The following is a 21,812-nucleotide window of genomic DNA, read 5'->3' on the forward strand; positions in this document are numbered from 1 at the left end:
GTGAAGTTAGGATTGTTTTTCATTTTAACCTTTACTTTACTGATGAATTGTATCTACTTTAAGGAATCTTTGAAGTTTGCCTGCTTCTTTACTTTCCTCTTTCCTTTCCTTTCCTTTTTCCTTTCCTTTCCTTTTCCTTCCTTTTCCTTTCCTTTCCTTTTTCCTTTCCTTTCCTTTTTCCTTTCCTTTCCTTTTTCCTTTCCTTTCCTTTTTCCTTTCCTTTCCTTTTTCCTTTCCTTTCCTTTTTCCTTTCCTTTCCTTTCCTTTCCTGTCTCGCTCTGTCGCCAGGCTGGAGTGCAGTGGCGTGATCTCAGCTAACTGCAACCTCTACCTCCCAGGTTCAAGCGATTCTCCTGCCTCAGCCTCCTGAGTAGCTGGGACTACAGGTGTGCGCCACTGCACCCAGCTAATTTTTGTGTTTTGTAGAGATGGGGTTTCACCATGTTGGCCAGGATGGTCTCGATATCTTGATGTCGTGATCCGCCTGCCTCGGCCTCCCAAAGTGCTGGGATCACAGGCATGAGCCACTGCGCTCAGCCTTGTTCTTTTATTTTAAAATAATCTCTGGTTTAAGGCAACAGCCTCTTCAAGAAACTACTAAACAGAAATATGTTTTGATTTTGTTTTGTTTTTCGTTTTTGTTTTGTTTTTAATTATCATTAATCAAAGAGGTAGCCAGTTTTTAAACTCAAATTTAATTGTTCATTTTAATAGATTCTTATGAGAGCACTTGCTTATTTTGTCCGTTAACATCATATGATCTATACGATAGAAGGGAGAATAACAAATGAAGAATATAGTGAATCATACCTCTAGCAGGGTAGGGGGACAGAACCATCCAAGCATAATTATTTTCTTGGTGTGTTTGAAACAGTTTTTTGAAGCAAAGTATATCAATATATAGGGATATATTCAATATTATGTATTTCAAGTGCTTAAGTACAAAGCTGTGAATGAAAGTGTGTTTGTCAGGGGAACAATGTTATTATTAACATACACTTGAAGATACATTTTGAAAATAATTGCAATCTACATAATTTTTATTTGTCTCCAGTGTACACTGCCATGGGGGACACTATCTAGTCTAAAATTACAGAGTCGAAAAGATAGTGATGATGGTCCCATCATGTGGGTTCGTCCAGGAGAACAAATGATCCCTGTGGCTGATATGCCAAAGTCACCTTTCAAAAGGAAAAGGTATGTTGTATACATATTTTTATTGGAGGAGATGAGTGTTTGTATGTTGGGGTGTGTATGTTAGTTCAAAATTGGAGGAAGGAGGAAGGCAAAGTTTAGACCATAATTGGTACATAAATTTAAAAATAGTGATACATGCTAATATAATTTGTTATAAAACCTAAAATGTAAATAGGGCATGAGAAATGTAGGCAAATGACAAGAAATTGTAATGATGAATGGAAAAAATGTCATAAAATATAAACTATTTTAGAATAAATTTAATAATATTCAGAACCTGTGCTAAGAAGACTAAAACATTTTGTGGAGGATATAAAATAAGATCAGAACAAATGGAAAGCCTTACTGAGTTCTGGATTGGATAAAAATAATAGTTCTTTAAATTTTTTTGCATTTCAATTGGACTAATACTTCCATTCCTGGATAAAATGATTTTAAAATTCATAAGGAAGTAAATTTTTCAGTGAAAGAGAAGATAAGTGAGGGGGAGCTTATGATACAGGATATTAAAAGTTACTATAAAGTTCAAATAGATCATTGGAATAAGAGTCCAGAAATAGATCTAAGTATATTGGGAACTTAATATATGAGATAGGTGGGAAGAGGAAGATGTATTTAATGAATAATGCTGGCATATTTGGCTCTCATAAAAATAAAGGCAGAGCCCCTACCTTATACAAGAAGTAAACTAGAGAATTAAGCATCACAGATAAAACAGTTAAAATATTAGAATAAAATTGTTTAAGCCTGGAGGAGACCTTCCTAAGCAAGACCAAACAATGCAGTGACAGTAGTATTTGGGAGGGAAGTGACATCAACAATGAAGTTCAAAATTATGATAGACTGGACTAAAACATTTGGAACTCATGACAGATCAAAGTTAATGTCCAAAGAGCATTCTCAAGTGTAAACAACCCAGTAGAAAAATAGACCTCAGGCAGTTAAGTTTATTTTAAAAGAACTATGAGATATTTTTATTCATTATATTGGCAAAAATTATTAATATAGCAATAATATTATAGGCTGGTAGGTATGTGAAGAAACAATTTTTTATATATTGTTGACTGAAGGATGAGCTGCTGTAATTTTGTGAAAGTAATCCAGCAATAGATCATAAAATTTAACATAAAACTCTTTGATCTAGCACTCCTACTTTTGGGAATCTATCCCAAGAAATAAAAACACGAAAGGTAAATAAATTTGTGGTAAGAAAAACGTTTTAAAAGGGTCCGAATGACTGTCAACAGGGGAATGGTTGAATAGATTTCATACATTCTTATTAAAGAGTATAGTGAGGCCAGGTACAGTGGCTCACGCCTGTAATCCCAGCACTTTGAGAGGCTAAGGTGGGGGGATAGGGGTTTTACCATGTTGGCCAGGATGGTCTTGATCTCTTGACCTCTTGCCTGAGATCAAGAGTTCGAGATCAGCCTGGCCAACATGAGGAAACCCTGTCTCTACTAAAAATACAAAAATTAGCTCAGCGTGGTGGCACATGCCTGTAATCTCAGCTACTCAGGAGGCTGAGGCAGGAGAATTGCTTGAGCCTGGGAGATAAAGGTTGCAGTGAGCCCAGATCGCGTCACTGCACTCTAGCCTGGCCGATAGAGCGAGACTCTGTTTCAGAAAAAGAGAGTATAGTGAAATAAGCCAGGTGCAGTGGCTCTTTTATGTAATCCTAGCACTTTGGGAGGCCAAGGTGGGAGGATAACTTGAATCCCAAGAGTTCAGGACCAGCCTGAGCAACATAGTGAGATGCTGCCTCTACAAAATAAAAAAATAAAAAAAATTTAGCCAGTGTGGTGGCACATGTCTGTAGCCCTAGCTACTCGGAAGGCTGACTCAAGGACTCCTTGAGCCCAGGAGTTTGAGGCTGCAGTAAGCTATGAGGACATCACTGCACTCCAGTCTGGGTGACAGAACCAGACCCTGTCTCTTAAAAAAAAAAAAAAAAAAAAGGCAAAATAGTTAAAGTTTTAAAAAATGTCTTGATCTGGATGGATATTCATGACTCTTGAAAACAGCCAAATGTAGTATAATGTATCTAGTATGATTTTGTCTTTATCCAAAGAAATAACAAAATTCTCCTATGTGGGATTGTGTATTTATGTGAGCACAGAGAAAAGTGTGGAGAAAATGTACATTTGTACATTAGGGTAACATCAATTGGAATGGATGGAGATGATGCTGGGAGAGATTATAGCCTTTTGTTTTTTTTGTTTTTGAGACTGAGCCTTGCTCTGTCACCAGGCTAGAGTGCAGTGGCACAGTCTAGCCTCACTGCAACCTCCACGTCCCGGGTTCAAGAGATTCTCCTGCCTCGGCTTCCCGAGTAGCTGGGACTACAGGCACGTGCCACCACACCCAGCTAATTCTTGTATTTTTAGTAGAGATGGGGTTTCACCATGTTGGCCAGGATGGTCTTGATCTCTTGACCTCATGATCCTCCCGCCTCAGCCTCCCAAAGTGCACAGGTGTGAGCCACTGCGCCCGTCCTGATTATAGCTTTTTCTTTAGATACCTAAAGGTGGTTTTACTGGTTACAGTGATTACTAAGTTAAAAAGAAAATGGGGAAAAAGTCATTGAGTAAACTCTGGGTTGCATGATGGCAGGGACTTTATTGGGTTTGTTACTAATGTGTCTGTAACACCTAAAAACAGTGTCTGGTGCTTAATATTTATTGGATGAATAAAATTTTACAGGTTAATTTATAAGTTAGTAGTAAATGGTAAAATTGATGTGTTCCTCAATGATTCTTTTTTTTTTTTTTTCTTTTTTGAGGCGGAGTCTAGCTCTGTCACCCAGGCTGGAGTGTAGTGGTATAATCTCAGCTCACTGCAACCTCTGCCTCCATGGTTCAAGTGATTCTCCTGCTTCAGCTTCCTGAGTAGCTGGGATTATAGGCGTGCACCACCATACCCTGCTCATTTTTGTATTTTTAATAGAGACAGGATTTTGCTGTTTTGGCCAGGCTGGTCTCAAACTCTTAACCTCAGGTGATCCACCCGCCTCGGCCTCCCAAAGTGCTAGGATTACAAGCGTGAGCCACTGTGCCCGGCCTCCTCAGTGCTTCTTAATTTTTTTTTTTTTTTGAATGTATGGATCATTTTGAGAATCTGAAAGTCTTTTCTCAGAACAATACAGATAAATACAAACTTTTAGATGTAATTTAAAGGGGTTCACCACTACCTTGAGGAACTTCCATTCACCTCAGGGTATACAAGCCACGGTATATGCAATAATAGTTTAACAAAAACAGTGTCAGGCATTGTGCCAAGTGCTATATAGTCTTAATTCATTAGAATGTGGTATTTATGCAACTAAATTTGTGGGTTTGAGAACCTGTTAGGTTTCCAGAGGAAGCAACACCATCTGGCATTCTGACACATGTAGAACGTTAATCACAAAGAGCCAAAAAAAAAAAAAATTATTATGTGTATGTGTAATAAGACTGTAAGGCAGGGGTGCACACAGAGTAGTTAAATAATAGAGATTAAGGGTGGGAAAGTAGAGAACCAGTAAGGAAGAGTGATCCCTGGGAAGACAGACAAGGATGAGAGGAGACAATTATGGGGGTAATACAGAGTTGCATCTGGAAGAAACAAAAACTATAGAGGAAGATACATAAAATGATGAATCTCAGCCAGAGAAATTCTTCTTACCCTTTCCTTGCTTACAGCAAAACTGGAGAGGTTTCAGCAATGAGTGAGGCTAAGTAGGCAGCAACTTCTGTATGCATATGCATTCTAGAAGGAAAGTGGTGGAGGACAGGGCCAATGGGAAATGGCTGTCTTCCAAGACAGAGCTAAGGTTTTCCTTTCTACCTGCAATAAACCATGCATGTTTTGTGGAAGCACTTATTGCTGGGTGTTTTATTGCTAAATCTATTTCTTTGATCCTTCCCTCACTAGACAGACTATAAACTCCCACGAGAGTAGGGTCCTCTTCTGTCTTATTTGCTATTGTCTCATTCACTGGCCCCAGTTCCTAGATAGTACCTAGCACATAGTATGTGTCTTATTAATATTGAATTAATGCATTTTTAAAAGTTACCTGTTTGTTTCAGATACCTATCTATCTGTCTTGTGTTACCCAAGAGATATGAGTGGGGGCATGGTACCAAAGCCCCAGGTAAAGATTCTGTGTATAGGGAAACTTAGGTAAACAACACCATTTGTAATTTAATTTTTTATCCTTGTATTTCCTTACAACTGTTACTTTTGTGAAGGTATATTAGAAAAATGAGGGTATTGTATGTGTGTTTTTGTTTGTTCTTGTTTTCATTTTAAAGATAGAATTTGATTTGAGAGCAGATTTAATATCTTGTCTGAATTATGTGATTATTGAATGTTTGATGGCAATTATCACTATATAAATGTAATTTTCTTTTTTAAAAAAACAGAACTACCAATGAAATAAAAAATCTTCAGTACCTACCTCGAACAAGTGAGCCCCGTGAGATGCTCTTTGAAGACAGGACAAGAGCTCATGCAGATCATATAGGACAAGGTTTTGAACGACAGACTACAGCTGCTGTTGGAGTGCTGAAGGCTGTGCACTGTGGAGAGTGGTATGTAAAACTACTGCTATTTTAATCAAGTAATTTCTTGGCTTCTACAATTTTTCTTGGAAAATCTTAGTAACTCCTCCTTACTGTGAGAAAAAAGTTTCATTTTTTACCTGTATTTGGATATCTTAATTGTATAATTGTACTAAAGATTTTAAATTGCTAGAATCTGGCTGGGCAGGGTGGCTCACACCTGTAATCCCAGCACTTTGGGAGACCGAGGTGGGTGGATCACGAAGTCAGGAGATCAAGACCAGCCTGGCCAATATGGTGAAACCCTGTCTCTACTAAAAATAAAAAAATTAGCCAGGCATGGTGGTGCACGCCTGTAGTCCCAGCTACTTGGGAGGCTGACGCAGGAGAAACGCTTGAACCCAGGAGTCTGAGGGTGCAGTGAGCCGAGATCGCGCCACTGCACTCCAGCCTGAGTGACAGAGCAAGACTCTGTCTCAAACAAAAACAAAAACAAATAAATTGGCAGAATCTAGGTTTAAACATTTGGGTTAACTGAAATAATTAATTTCATGTTCTAAGTGACGTAGATGTGAAAAGAATTAAGGTAAAAGGAAAACTAAGGCTTACCTGGTGCATACGGTATGCCAGTTTACAAATGTCATTTAATTTAATTTTTCTCAACTACGTTTTGCTCCGTATTTATCACATAAGGAAACTGAGGCTCAGGGCTGTCAAATAATTTTTTTTTTACAGTCATATAGTTAGTAAATGGTACGGCAGAGACTGATTTCAATCTGATTCCATACTCTTCTGTTTTCTCTTCCTCCTGCTTTTTTGTACCCTTTCTGAGGTTTGGTTTCTCTTTATTATGTATTTGCTTTTCCATATTCTTTTTTTTCCAGCTTTGCTTGCAAGTTTCACTTTGAATATTTTGATAGATTAAAAAATGGATTATTCTTTTTAATATACTTGAGATGTCATCTCATACATTAAGTTACTTTCCATTTATTAAATTGATAAAACATATAAAGCAAAGTTACTGTAATTTTGCGGCTGGGTGTGATGGCTCACGCCTGTAATTCCAGCACTTTGGGAGGCCAAGGCGGGTGGATCACCTAAGGTCAGGAGTTCGAGACCAGCCTGGACAACATGGTGAAACCTCATCTCTATTAAAAATACGAAAATTAGCTGGGGCCAGCCATAGTGGTTCACACCTGTAATCCCAGCACTTTGGGAGGCTGAGGTGGGGAGATCACGAGGTCAGGAGTTCAAGACCAGCTTGACCAACATGGCGAAACCCCATCTCTGCTAAAAATACACATACACACACACACAAATTAGGTGGGCATGGTGGCACGTGCCTGTAATCCTAGCTACTGAGGAGGCTGAGGCAGGAGAATTGCTTGAACCCAGGAGGCAGAGGGTGCAGTGAGCCGAGATGGTGCCACTGTACTTCAGCCTGGGCGACAAGAGCAAAACTCCGTCCTGCCACCAAAAAAAAATAATTTTGCTTGCTTAGATTTTTGTTTTCCTAAATCGAGTATTGTTTGGGTATGAAATGTGAGTTGGAATATGCTATTTTGCTTATTAGAACAATTTAAATTCCCCCCCACCCCCCAAGAGACAGGGCCTCACTCTGTTGCCCAGGCTATAGTTCAGTGGTGCTGTCATGGCTCACAGCAGCCTTGACCTCTTAGGCTGAAGCAGGCCTCCTGCCTCAGCCTCCTGAGTAGCTAGGACTACAGCCACATACCACCACATCTATAAATTAAGAACAATTAAGTCAACTTTGTTGATAGTGAATGTGGTTCACGTCTTTTATAGTCTCACTTATTTTTGTCTACTTGTTAATTTGCAGCTTTAATACTGGATTTGTCTGTTTTTCCTGTCAGTTTTTCTAGTTTTTGCTCTAGTTTTTCTTTTGTGACAGTTTTATCAAGCCACAATCACATACCATACAATTCACCCATTTAAAGTGTACATACAGTTGAATAGTTTTTAGTATATTCACAGAGTTGTGCAACCACCACCAAAATGATAGAGCATATGATAGAACATTTTCATCACCTCACAAAGGAACCACACCCTTTAGCCATCACCTCCCCAATTCTCCATCCTCCATCCTCCATCCTCCCAGCCCTAGGCAAGTGCTAATTTACTTTCTGTCTGTAGGTATATGTCTGTTCTTAACATCTAATATAAATGGAATCACATAACGTGGTCTTTTGTGATTAGCTTCTTTCACTTAGCATAGTGTTTTGAAGGTTGTTCCATATAGTTTGAAGCTGTGTTCTTAGGCAAGTACACATTTAGAATTGTTATTCTTGATAAATTGACCTATTTTTTCATTATAAACTGCCCTTTTTATCCTTGGTAATATTCCTTGTCCTGAAACTTTGTTAATACAGCCAATTCAGCCTTCTTACGATTTGTATTTACATGCTGTATCTTTTCCCATTCTTTTTCTTTTAACTTACCTTATGTCTATATTATTGTTACATGTAGATAGATACATAGTTGAGTCTTACTTTTTTTAACCCAGTGACAATCTCTGTCTTTTAATTGGAGTATTTAGATTATTTATATTTAATAGAAATATTAGTAAATTTGGTTTTAAATTTACCTTCTTGCTTTTTCCAATTTGCTTCTTTATTCCTTTTTTACCCCTTTTCTTGTCATTTTTAAGCAGTCCATTTTACCTCCATGATTTGGTTAGTAGCTTATAGCACTGTGGTTTTTTTTTTCTTTTTTTTTAAAATTTCATTGTTGTCAACTTACCACAATCTACCTTCAAATAATATTAGACTTCTTTATGTTATGTGTAAGAATCTTTCAATAGTATACTTCCAGTTATTCCCTCCCCCTCACATTTCTGGCCTTTGTGCTAATTGTCTTGTATTTTACTTTACATATGCTATAAACCCCACAATGTATGTTATTACTTTTTTGCTTTAAAGAATCATTTCTAAAGATATTTCTTTAAATGAGAATAAAACCTCTTCCATATTTATCGTTAGGTGTGCTATACATTCCTTTTCATAGATCTACATTTTCATTTAAGTATTATTTTCCTTCAGCCTGAAGAAATTCCTTTAGCAGTCTTTGTTATGCTGGTTTTCCGGTGACAGATTCTCTTAGCTTTTGTTTATTTGAACATGTTTTTATTTCACATTTTAAGAGGATATTTTTGGTGGGTATAGAATTCTAGATTAACTTTTTCTTTTAGTACTTTAAAAGTAGTCCATTCTCTTCAGGCTTGCATTGTCTTTGATAAGAAGTCTATGATCATTCTTATCCTTCTTTCTCTGTATATAATGTATTACATGATTCTCAGATTTTCTTTTTTATCACTGGTTTTTAGAAATTTAGTTATAGGGCCGGGCGCGGTGGCTCAAGCCTGTAATCCCAGCACTTTGGGAGGCCGAGACGGGTGGATCACGAGGTCAGGAGATCGAGACCATCCTGGCGAACACGGTGAAACCCCGTCTCTACTAAAAAAATACAAAAAACTAGCCGGGCGAGGTGGCGGGCGCCTGTAGTCCCAGCTACTCGGGAGGCTGAGGCAGGAGAATGACGTAAACCCGGGAGGCGGAGCTTGCAGTGAGCTGAGATCCGGCCACTGCACTCCAGCCCGGGCTACAGAGCAAGACTCCATCTCCAAAAAAAAAAAAAAAAAAAAGAAATTTAGTTATGATTTGCCTTCATATGATTTTTTTTAATGTTGTTTGGAATTTTATTCCAAAATCCATTTTTTAGCATCTCTGTAAAAATATATTTATATATTCCTAATTAATTGAAGAATTTGAGAATTTTTTAGAATTATATTTAAAGGCACGAGTAACCTCAGCAAACACCAAGTTTATTATATTGGTACTTTTCTAATGAAATCTCTTAATTTATAAAGTTACTTAAGAGTTTTATGCATCAGTATAGTTACATGTATCTTCTATGGAAAGAAAATACTCCCTTTTCCTCATATTTACTTCTAATTTTTATGTAGTATTTTCAACTTTAGCACTTATATGTGTGAAGCATTAATCTTACTCTTCAAATAGAACACTTAATTTTCTTGGTTTATATAATTTACCAATTCAGATCATTTCAATTTTCCAAACTCTTGTGACAAATATTTATACAAAATGAAGTCAGTTTTTAATCTCTGTCTAGGTTGACAGTCATGGTGTTGGCCCTTTCTTTAAATATGTGAAATGGCTTTCCAATTAACAGTTTATTTGTAAGACAGTACTATAGTATTGACCAGAAACCATTTTTGCTTTGAGTTTAATAAGAACTCAAGAGAGAGAAACATTTATGGCAGATTGTTGTTATCTCATTTTCTTTTTTAGGCCTGATCAACCCCGTATAACCAAAGATGTAATTTGTTTTCATGCTGAAGATTTCTTAGAAGTAGTTCAACGAATGCAGTTAGATTTACATGAACCTCCACTGTCCCAGGTATTTTTAATACACTTACTGTCTTACACTTACTGGTTTAGTTTTTATTATGAAGAGTCTTATTTGTATTGTTTTATTATTTTTTAGTGTGTCCAATGGGTTGATGATGCAAAACTGAATCAACTGAGGAGGGAAGGCATTCGCTATGCCAGGATTCAGCTCTATGATAATGACATTTATTTTATTCCAAGGAATGTTGTTCATCAGTTCAAGACAGTTTCAGCTGTATGCAGTTTAGCATGGCACATTCGGCTCAAATTATATCACTCAGAGGAGGACACTTCTCAGAATACAGCTACTCATGAAACAGGCACATCATCAGATTCCACATCATCTGTTCTTGGACCTGACACTAACAACATGATTTGTGCTGTAAGCAAAGCCTCCTTGGATTCTGTTTTTTCAGATAAACTTCATTCTAAATATGAATTACAGCAGATTAAACATGAACCTATTGCATCTGTAAGAATCAAGGAAGAACCTGTGAATGTTAATATTCCTGAAAAGACTAGAGCACTGAATAATATGGATGGCAAGAATGTTAAAGCAAAATTGGATCATGTTCAATTTACAGAATTTAAGATTGATGTGGATTCTAAATTTGAAAATAGCAACAGAGATTTAAAGGAAGAATTGTGCCCTGGAAATCTAAGTCTTGTTGATATAAGGCAACACAGTTCAGCACATTCAAATCAAGATAAAAAAGACGATGACATTTTGTGCTAAATTTGCATATAGCATCTAAAATCCTTTTTTAAAAAAATTTAATAATGTAATAAAGATTCATGAATTCTGAAAGCAAGCCAAGGACTTGCTCCTGTATCTGTTACAAAACATTGTTTATGTAGCTTTGTAACATTCCTCAGTGCCTGTCCATAACTGTGAAGTATTAAGCACTTAGGGCCAGATGCACTGTAAACATTGCAGGTTTAAACATAAAGGAGTCTTTAAAAAAAAAAATCATTTACGTTGGAATTTTAGGTTTTAGAATAGAGCTGACATTAACATATATATAAATATATATATATTTTGTAATATGAGCCAGAATTCTTTTTCAACAATTTAAAGCTTTTCCATAGAGCTTATTTATATCCTTTTTTTTTCATTTTAAATGTGTCAGCACTGTAGTGTAAATAGCTTTTAAAATATCTTTTTAGTGTGATTTATACTGAAATGTGAGCCACTTAATAAAGGTTCATATTAATAAATATGTTTTCTGTGGAGTCTGCAAAGACAAACTGACAATTCATTTAAGTCATTTGTTTGATATGATTCTCTGCTGGTATATCCATTTAGTGTGGTATTGGAGTGCAAATGTACATAAGTCAAATCTAGTACATATTTAAATTCCCCACGCTGTGCTGGCTGTTTTTTTTTTTTTTTGGTATGGAGTCTCATTCTGTCACCAGGCTGGAGTGCAGTAGCGCGATCTTGGCTCACTGCAACCTCTGCCTCTCAGGTTCAAGTGATTCTCCTGCCTCAGCCTCCCGAGTAGCTGGGACTACAGGCACGTGCCACCACACCCAGCTAATTTTTTTATTTTTAATAGAGATGGGGTTTCATCATGTTGGCCAGGATCATCTTGATCTCTTGACCTTGTGATCTGCCCGCCTTGGCCTCCCAAAGTGCTGGGATTGCAGGCATGAGCCACAGCGCCTAGCCTGTGCAGGCATTTTTAACAACCAAGACTCAGTTAAGAAAGTGTGCATCTGTGTGTGTGTGAATGTATATATGTATATCATATTTGCAGAATTTTCTTAAATTGCTGAATTAAGATGAATATGTAAAATTCCTTAGCCCTTCTCTCCGGAATACATTGAAAAATTTTTATATTAAACTATTAAGAAAGCGGTGTAGGTAATAGAAACAGTTTTAGAAAGTTGGGAGAAACAAGGTATGTTAATGATAACAAAGCCTTCTAACTAATGAAGTTACGTGGCCAGATTACATAGCCTACCATAGATTTTTTTTGTTATGTATGGAATGATAAGTATAGAGAATTTTCTTACTAATAAGTACCTTTACTAAGTAATAGCTGAGTATAAAATCTTTAGTTACAGAAAGCTTAATTGTGAGCAATTAAAATCCTTTTACATTTTTCTTGCAGAATGGGAGAAAAATACGGCAAATACAAAACTGTAAAATAAGGGCAATGACAATGACTCAACTGCCATGTACAGAGATGTAACTAACAAAATAGTTTGTGGTACCTCATCTCTCTCAGGATCCCCTCCTTACCCTAGCAAGGCAAACAACTTGGAATACTTCCTTTTCAAAAGAAGTTCTAGACATTAAATTGAGGTAGGAGACAGATTGCCAGTGCCTAACTAAAGATGAGTAAAACAGACTCTTTAATGATAGACTCACTATTTGACACTGCTTCCACTATTGTAATTAAAAGTCAGACAGAAGTCTTTGATGTATGTGTTGCTGTAAGAAACTTTGCTCATTGCAGATCTATTTTGTTTGTTTTTGGTATTATTCTGGGCGCATATTTTGGTTGATGACTTTCAGTTGGGGTTCTTTGTGCTGCCTTTTGGGTTACTGTTGGTATTTCCATCTATAGTACCCATCAAAACTGCTCATATTTCTGGTTAGGGTGAAGCCATTTAGGAAGAAGCATTTTACCAGAACAAATAAAAGTTAATTGCAGCAATGATGTCAGTTCTGGCCCCTAGATTAATAAAAGGACAGGCAAATATCATAGGAAATCTTCATGGTTTGTAGGAAATCAGTGTTTGCAACATAGGAAGTTTCATGGGATAGGGAAGGTATAAATCAAGATAGTAAGGGTTTTGTTTTATATGTCATTGTCTTACCGTGCTCCCCACCTATTTAATCTTCTGTTTTAACCTAAATTTATGGATTTGCACCTACCTTTTTGAGTGACAAAAGTTCTTAACAAACCAGTATTGAGAAATAAGAAGGGATGTGATTAAAATGGTTTTGTTTCTCTTTAAAGTTGAAGAACGATATATTTAACAAGAGATGTGTTTTATTTCCAATTTTCCAGTAGCATATATGTAGATGCATTGAGGTCATACTGTGAGAAAATGTCTTTAGGGTATCCCTCCAAAATATGAGCCTTAAACTTTTTAACTTAAAGGAAGGCATATCTAATAATAACCATAGTGGTTGCTTTTAGGTATAGTTTCCAATATAACCTATAGTCAGACTTACCTATAATATGAAAATTAAATTGTTTTAAAATGCATACATCGGCCAGGCATGGTGGCTCATGCCTGTAATCCCAGCACTTTGGGAGGTCGAGGCGGGCGGATCACAAGGTCAGGAGTTTGAGACCAGTCTGGCCAACATGGTGAAACCCTGTCTCTACTAAAAATACAAAAAAAATTAGCTGGGCCTGGTGGCATGTGCCTGTAATCCCATCTACTCGGGAGGCTGAGGCAGGGGAATTGCTTGAACCAGGGAGGTGGAGGTTGCAGTGAGCTACGATTGCGCCACTGACCTCCAGCCTGGGCAACAGAATGAGACTCCGTCTCCAAAAAAATAAAAAAAAATTAAAAAAAATTAAAAAATTAAAAAAGCATACATCTCTGAAGGTAAAGTATAAATCAGTGGGCTCAAGATTTGCAGGTATAGCCTCGTTATTGCCTTCAATAATGCTTACGTTCCTTGTCTTACGGGTTATAATTTTCAAATCCTCTTCAGATACAATCTGAGAACTTGTTGACTACCTTTGTTACATTTAAAAATTTTTCTATTTTAATATTGCATTATATTAATGGTTTTATAGTTAGTACATTTCAGTTCTTTATCTGAAGAATATTGCTTTTATTTCCAGTTTCTTGGACCAGAACAATAAACTACGTAAGACATAGTTTCTATATGGTCATATACTATATAGAATAAATAATTGTTACGTAAATTATTAAATGGGTATACAGACCTTTACATAAAAACTAAGGTACCTCAGTGGAATCTGCTATAGTGCTTTCCCCTCTCCACTCCTCCATTTTGTTTATAACCTTTTAGCTATCTAAATAATACATATTCCATACTCAGGTTAGCTGGTTAGCTAGCAAAAGAATTAACATTTGTGATATTTACTTGCAAACTTTACTGAAGCCATATTCATTATCTTCTTTGTCACCAAGGCTGTTGACCTTAAATAAACATTAAGTTGATCTTGCACAACACTGTATATGTGTGTGTGCATGTGCCTGTTTCTGTGTACATTTGTGGGAAATAATTATGTTTGTTTCCACATGTATTCATTTTTAATCCATTCTGTAACTTTTCTGGGGGGGTGGTCATTGAGGGTAGGGAAGGTTTTATATTTTAAGTTGTCGTTAAGGTATTTCATTAGTGTTCCTGAGTGTAAAACAGTTTTTTCCCAAATACTTATGGCAGATAAGAGCATTTTTGTAAATAATAAATTAGCACCATTTGGATAAATTTGCATTCAGTTATTTTTTGGACAGGTTCATTGTCATGTAAAGCAAATATCTCAAAATTTATTTTACATTTAGCAAAGGTGCAAGATTGTTTTTGGAGTTTGAGAGATACTTTCCTTGTCTTCCATCTTTCAATAAATATTAAAATTGATAACCACAATCTTTTTACTTTTGTAATTATTTTCTTAAAATTGACATTTTAATCTTGTCAACTTTAAAAGTTCTTTTCTGTCTTCAATAGAAACCATAAAATCTTGAATTGACTCCACTTTGAAAATCTTTTTTTACCCTTAAAGCTAACTCTCAAAAGTTGACTTACGCCAACAGAGACAGATATTGAGGATTATCTTAAAAAGGTCACTAAACTAGGTATGGGTGCTGGGAATGGTACGATAAATACCTCTCTTGTCCCACTAGACGTAACGATTGGGAAGACAAAAGTGCCATTCTTTTCAAAATACTTTTAGGCTGCTAAAACATGATGGGTTTTAGGTGTGGTAGAATAGATCTTACTCTTTCTCTTACTTGATGTAACTACATTTATATGTAAACACAATTTTACTGGTTTTAGACTGCATTGCCTGTTTTATGAAAGAGTTATGTTTGAGGTTTGGCACTGACAGCACACTTCAGATATGATAATTAAGGGGACAACTCAGGAGAGCTTGTAAGTCCTTTTGTCTTCTATCCTGGCTTTTCTTTTCTTTCTGTAACCCAGTACATACTACAGATGGAAATCATTGCTTTTTAGAACGTCAAGCGCACACAGCCTAAAAACAAAGCTGTCTTTTCCTTGTAGCTTTATGGGTGTTGTATAGCAGTCATATCTCTGCTGAGAGCAGGGAAGGGAGGGGAAAACATCTGCATTTCAGGTTATCTTCCCTTCCAGCTCTTCTTGGACTTCAGACCCAATCAGGGAATATGAATGAGCTGAGAACAAAATATGGGCTGGGTGAGTAGAATTTATGTTAACTAGAAATTAAAATTTGTAACTTGTATGTTTAATTACCGTGAACTGCCTACCAAGAACTGCACTGTGAACTTGTGAGAACTCTGGATCATTCTGTACATTTTGAAATTTAGAACTTACGCATCTATGTTGTTAGAATGTTAAATCTACACTTTTCTGTAAAGTTCACTGCTACTTAAGACTACTAAGTGTGCAGAGTCAGAGGCAAATCAGTATTATAGTCGCACAGCCTGGCCAACATGGCAAAACCCCGTCTCTACTAAAAATATAAAACTTAGCCGGGCATGGTGACACACACCTGTAATCCCAGCTACTCAGGAGGCTGAGGCAGGAGAATCACTTGAACCCGGGAGGCGGAGGTTGCAGTGAGCCGAGATCGTGCCATTGCACTCCAGCATGGGTGACAGAGCAAGACTCAGTCTCAAAACAAACATCAAACAATATTATAGTCACAAATGTTGTGTAATAGAGAGTTGAGAAACTTCTTTGGACAGACAGTTTGATCCCCCTGCCCCGCCAACCCAAAGTTTTTTCTTGAAATTTTGTCAGCTAAGCCAGATTTTTACCTGCCTCTACCTCAAATCTGTTGTTTTAAAAAATACCTTTATCTTTAAGTCTGGCTTTTGTTAATGCTCTTGTTCCGTCTTTCTTCCTAAGTTCTTGGGAATTTCTGTCTGCCTTTACTTCCTCATCTTACATTTATTCCTCATTTCACTACAGTTTCATTTAAATCCTCACATGTATGTTGAAATGGTTTTCTCAAAGGTTACCTTTTGACTGCCAAATCCAGTGGCTGCACTTCTTTTTCTTTTGAGACGGAGTCTCTGTTGCTCAGGCTGGAGTGCAGTGGCATGATCCCGGCTCACTGCAAGCTCTGCCTCTCGGGTTCATGCCATTCTCCTGCCTCAGCCTCCCGAGTAGCTGGGACTACAGGCGCCCTCCACCACGCCCAGGTAATTTTTTGTATTTGTAGCAGAGACGCAGTTTCACCGTGTTAGCCAGGATGGGCTCGATCTCCTGACCTCATGATTCGCCCACCTCGGCCTCCCAAAGTGCTGGGATTACAGATGTGAGCCACTGCTTCTGGCCCTGCTGCACTTCTTAGTATTTCTGTTTGACCCTTGCAGCACTATCATTTTACTCCTAAAACTCTTTATGACCTGTTCTTTTCATGTTGTGTTTGTTTCTTTGGAAGGATTCTTTTGCCTGTCTGCCACTATTTAAGGCAGTCTCCATGGTCTTTCCTTTAGGCCTCTACAGTCTGTCCCTGAGCTACCTTCATGATCCCACAACTTCAGTCAGCCTGGTTTTTCACTTTAGTTCTAATGATCCATATGGTCAAATCTAAATTCTTTTTTGCCTTGCCCTCAAGCATTAGCTGTTTCTTTCCTCCCAATTTGGTTATTGTCATCACTTCCTTCATAATCACCTTAATTTGATTTTTCTCTTTTCCTGTGTCCTTTTGTTTTGTTTTGTTTTGTTTTGTTTTTTGAGACAGAGTCTCTGTTGCCCAGGCTAGAGTGCAGTGACATGGTCTTGGCTCACCACAACCCCTGCCTCCTGGGTTAAAGTGATTCTTGTGCCTCAGCCTCCTGAGTGGCTGAGATTACAGGTGTGCACCACCACACCCCACTAATTTTTGTATTTTTAGTAGAGATGGGGTTTTGCCATATTGGCCAGGCTGGTCTGGAACTCCTGACCTCAAGTGATCCTGCCTCAGCCTCCCCAAGTGTCGAGATTACAGGTGTAAGCCACCGTACCTGATTCCTGTGTCCAATTTGTTATGAGATTGAGTCAACCCCAGAAGTACTTAACAATTCATCTGTTGCTCTTGTCACATCACAGTCATAATAGATGTTCATCTCACCTGGACTCAAAATACCCTAAAGTGTTCTAGTCCTGTGCCCTTTCCCTCTTTATTCCATTCCATTCTTTGTGTTACCAACAGATTAACCTTTCTAAAATATAGAATTATTACTCTTCTTTGTAGAAGTACTCCTTGGCTTTTCCTTTGCTAACAAATAAAGGTCAAATGCTTAGCATAGCACTGAAGAGTCTTTATTATAGGCCCTCCCTTTCCAGCTTCATGTAACACAATTTCTTCTATTTGATGTGACCAGTTTTCCACTTTACCAGATGGCAGTAATTGCCATTTTGTGAACTTTTAAAATTCTTTGCTGGGGAAATAAATATCTGGAATACAACATTGTGAGATCTTCCTCTTTTCAAAACTCAAGACATCATCTCCTGTACTGCCATTACAGCAGTGGTTCCCTACCTTTATGACACCAGAGACTGGTTTTGTGGAAGACAATTTTTCCATGGACGGGGTTGGGTGGGGGATGGCTTCAGGATGAAACTTCCACCTCAGATTATCAGGCTTTAGATTTTTCAGGAGCATGCAACCTAGATCTGAACTGCATGTCCAGTTCACAATAGGGTTTGCCCTCCTATGAGAATCTAATGCTGCCACTGATCTGACAGGAGGTGGAGCTCAGGTGGTAATGCCCACTTGCACCCCACTCACCTCCTGCTGTGTGGCCTGGTTCCTAACAGGCCACAGGCCGGGACCAGGGGGTTGGGGACCCCTGCTTTACATACAGCGTTTCATAGGCTTTACAGGGGACATCTCCAACTGTCCCCTCACCCAGTAGTTGGTATAGACCCAAATCTGTCTGCTGCCCTCTGCTCATAGAATTAAATATACATATTAAGCACATGTTGGACTGTAGCTAAACCATGAGCTAGAAGTTGGGAATTTTATCACTGTGTATCCCCAACACCTAATATATTTTATACTTGGTGTTCAATAAATATTTGACGGAACATACTGTACACTAGGGGTGGGGGAAGATTAGGTAGGTTTCCTTTCTTTTTAAAGACAGTCTTGCTCTGTCACTCAGGCTGGAGTGCAGTGGCACAATCATGGCTCACTACAGCCTCAAACTCTTGGGCTCAGGTGATTCTCCCGCCTCATCCTTTTGAGTAGCTAGGATTACAGGCACCCACCACCATGCTTGGCTAATTTTTTTTTTTTTTTTTTTTTAGAAACAGAGCCTCACTATGTTGCCCAGGATGAACTTTAACTCCTGGCCTCAAGTGATCCTCCCATCTCTGTAGGTTTGTATAATTTAAAGTCAGTCTGAGTTCAAATTCAATTCTAGGATTACAACAGAAAGAAAAATGGAGACAAGTTGGATGAGAAGGTATTATAAAGAAACCAAGTTTCTTGTTTTGTACTGCAGTCTAACCAAAACTCTTATGCATACAGTTTAAGAAGGTAGTTATTAGATATCCAGGCCCTGTTGGGCAGCTTGGAGAGAGTCAGTATTGTAGAAATAAACCTGTAAAACCTGTGAAACTTACCCAACATTTTTCCTTCAACTGGTTTTTCTGGAGATACACTGAAAATTATTACAAACTAAAGATAAATTTTAACTATTCCTAAAATGATTAAAATGGCAAATATAAGCACCTATTTTTTTTTTTTTTTTTTGAGACAGGGTCTCCCTCTTTCACCAGAGCCACTTTATCTTTTTGAGACAGAGCCTCAGGCAGGAGTGCAGTGGCACGATACGATCTCAGTTCACTGCAGCCTCAACCTCCCAGGCTCAAGTGATCCGCCCAGCTCAGTCTCCTAGTAGCTGGAACTACAGGTGCACGCCACCATGCTAAGTTTTATGTTTTTTGTAGAGACAGTGTTTCACCATATTGCCCAGACTGATCTTGCCTCAGCCTCCCAAAGTGCTGGGATGACAGATGTGAGCCACCATGCCTGGCTACATAAGAAACACCTTGATATCTCAGAGTCTGAGGCAGAATTTCACATTTTTAAGTCTTAATTGGTAGATAAAGTCTGGTTATCAGGCATTCTGTTTAAGCTTTTTTGGTTTTCCCTACTCATGTTTTAAAAAATTCAAAAATTGAAAATACTGAAGATGACAACCTGCCCTAGTTTTTTTCAGTCTATAATCATTCCATTGCAGGAATGGAAGGACATAAAGGTTGCACATTTTCGTACAGTTAGTCCTTCTGTAAAACCTGTAAAGCCACTTTATTATTTAGAAACAGGGTCTCACTCTGTTGCCCAGGCTCACTGCCACCTTGACTTCCCTGGGCTCATGTGACCCTCCCACTCCTCAGTCTCTCGAGTAGCTGGGACTACAGGTATGTATCACCGCACCCTGCTAATTTTTTAATTTTTTGTAGAGATTGTGTTTCACCATGTTGCCCAGACTGGTCTTGAACTCCTGGGCTCAAGCATTCCTCCCACCTCAGCCTCCCAAAGTGCTGGGATTATAGGCATGAGTCACTGCTCCCAGCCATGATATTTGACTGCGGGCATTTGTAGCAATATAGCTGAAGTTCAGTAAAAGGGAATAAGGCTGGGCATGGTGGCTCACACCTGTAATCCCAGCACATTGGGAGGCCCAGGTGGGAGGATCACTTGAGCCCAGAAGTTTGAGACCAACATGGGCCACACAGCAAGACTCCCATCTCTAAATAATTAATAATAGTAATAAAAACAGCCAGTCATTGTGGCACACACCTGTAGTCCTAGCTACACAAGAGGCTAAGGTAGGAGATGGCTTGAGCCCAGAAGCTCGAGGCTGCAGTGAGCTATGATCAAGCCACTGCACTCCAGCCCGAGTGAAAGCGAGACCCTGTCTCAAAACAAAAACAACCCACCAAAACCACACTTGTATAACTGTGAGAAAATTAGTCTGTATTTCTCTCTGTAAATGGGAGGGATAATATCTGTTCTGTTAATTTGTGGTGAAAGTTAAGTGACAGAACATGCCAGATGTTTACTGAGCACATTGCCTGGCTTACACTACATACCTTACATGTTAGCTTCTGCTTCTGGAATTAGTCAAAAGAATAGTTAAAAGAGTTCTGTGCTGGGTCACTCCAGTCATTTCACACCTTCCTCACTGATGATCTCCTCTTTGTATTCTAATTTGGGGCAGAGGATAGGCATCTGTGAGGAGGAGTTTCATGAAGGGGCCAAGGCAAGGTATGGTAAAGGCAGGTGGACATCAAAAACTATCTTCCTAGTTCACTGTTTTTCCCAAGCTGGCATTTCAAAATCGTGTCTTATCATGGACTGCCTATTCTTGATATAATTGAATTACAAATTTGTGACTGTCATGTATAGATGATAGTGGTAGACAGGCAAAAGTATAGATAGATGACAACTGCCTTATGGCGTAATACAGTATGACTGACTGACTTGAATACAGGGCAACACAAAGTGAGAAACGTGGCCGGGCGTGGTGGCTCAAGCCTGTAATCCCAGCACTTTGGGAGGCCGAGACAGGCGGATTACGAGGTCAGGAGATCGAGACCATCCTGGCTAATACGGTGAAACCCTGTCTCTACTTAAAAATACAAAAAAAAAAAAAAACTAGCCGGGCAACGAGGCGGGCGCCTGTAGTCCCAGCTTCTCGGGAGGCTGAGGCAGGAGAATGGCGTAAACCCGGGAGGCGGAGCTTGCAGTGAGCTGAGATCTGGCCACTGCACTCCAGCCTGGGTGGCAGAGCGAGACTCCGTCTCAAAAAAAAAAAAAAAAAAGAAACATGAAGTGTAAGGCAGGATCCTCAGAAAAGCTTGTAACCCAGTGGTATCTTCAGGGTTTGACAACTGGTATCTTCTACTGTTACTTTTCATTTTTTCCTTTAACAGGAGACATATTTGTGGAAATAGCATTTGGAGTCCCACTCCTCCACTTATCCGTGACCATGGGCTAATTACTTATCTGGGCTTTAGTTTCTCCATCATTACAATGAAGAGATGTCCTGTCCTTTTCCACCCTATTCTAAAATTGTGTAACTTTTTTTTTTTTTTTTGCGACAGAGTCTCACTGTGTCGCCCAGGCTGGAGTGCAGTGGCGTGATCTGTTTACTGCAACCCAGCCACCTCCTGGGTTCAAGTGAGTCTCCTGCCTAAGCCTCCCGAGTAGGTGGGATTACAGGTGTGCACCACAACACCGGCTAATTTTTGTATTTTTAGTAGAGACAGGGTTGCACCATGTTGGCCAGGCTGGTTTCGAACTCCTGACCTCATGTTACGCCATGTTGCCCAGGTTGGTCTCGAACTCCTGGTCTTAAGTGATTCTCCCACCTCGACCTCCCAGAGTGCTGGGATTATAAGTGAGAGCCACCAAACCCAACCCTCTGCATGTTTTAATATTTATGCCACAAAGTATAAGGACACCAATAATACTTTGTGCTCACAGTGATGTTTACT

At 38.6% G+C, this 21,812-nt stretch overlaps 1 protein-coding gene across 1 annotated transcript in view; it reads left to right on the forward strand.

The window, feature by feature from the left end:
* The window catches only part of RSBN1L (round spermatid basic protein 1 like), a 102,177-nt gene extending 88,658 nt beyond the window's left edge, over window positions 1-13,519 (forward strand). Inside the window, exons 5-8 of the mRNA XM_010386291.2 lie at window positions 1,055-1,197; window positions 5,601-5,768; window positions 10,067-10,175; window positions 10,263-13,519. Coding sequence (XP_010384593.1) covers window positions 1,055-1,197; window positions 5,601-5,768; window positions 10,067-10,175; window positions 10,263-10,901 — 1,059 coding nt within the window. The 3' untranslated portion in view covers window positions 10,902-13,519. The remainder of the gene's footprint in view (window positions 1-1,054; window positions 1,198-5,600; window positions 5,769-10,066; window positions 10,176-10,262) is intronic.
* Window positions 13,520-21,812: the final 8,293 nt, after the last annotated feature.

The sequence above is a fragment of the Rhinopithecus roxellana genome, chromosome 6, assembly GCF_007565055.1.
Source record: "Rhinopithecus roxellana isolate Shanxi Qingling chromosome 6, ASM756505v1, whole genome shotgun sequence".
Classification (NCBI taxonomy): Eukaryota; Metazoa; Chordata; class Mammalia; order Primates; family Cercopithecidae; genus Rhinopithecus; species Rhinopithecus roxellana.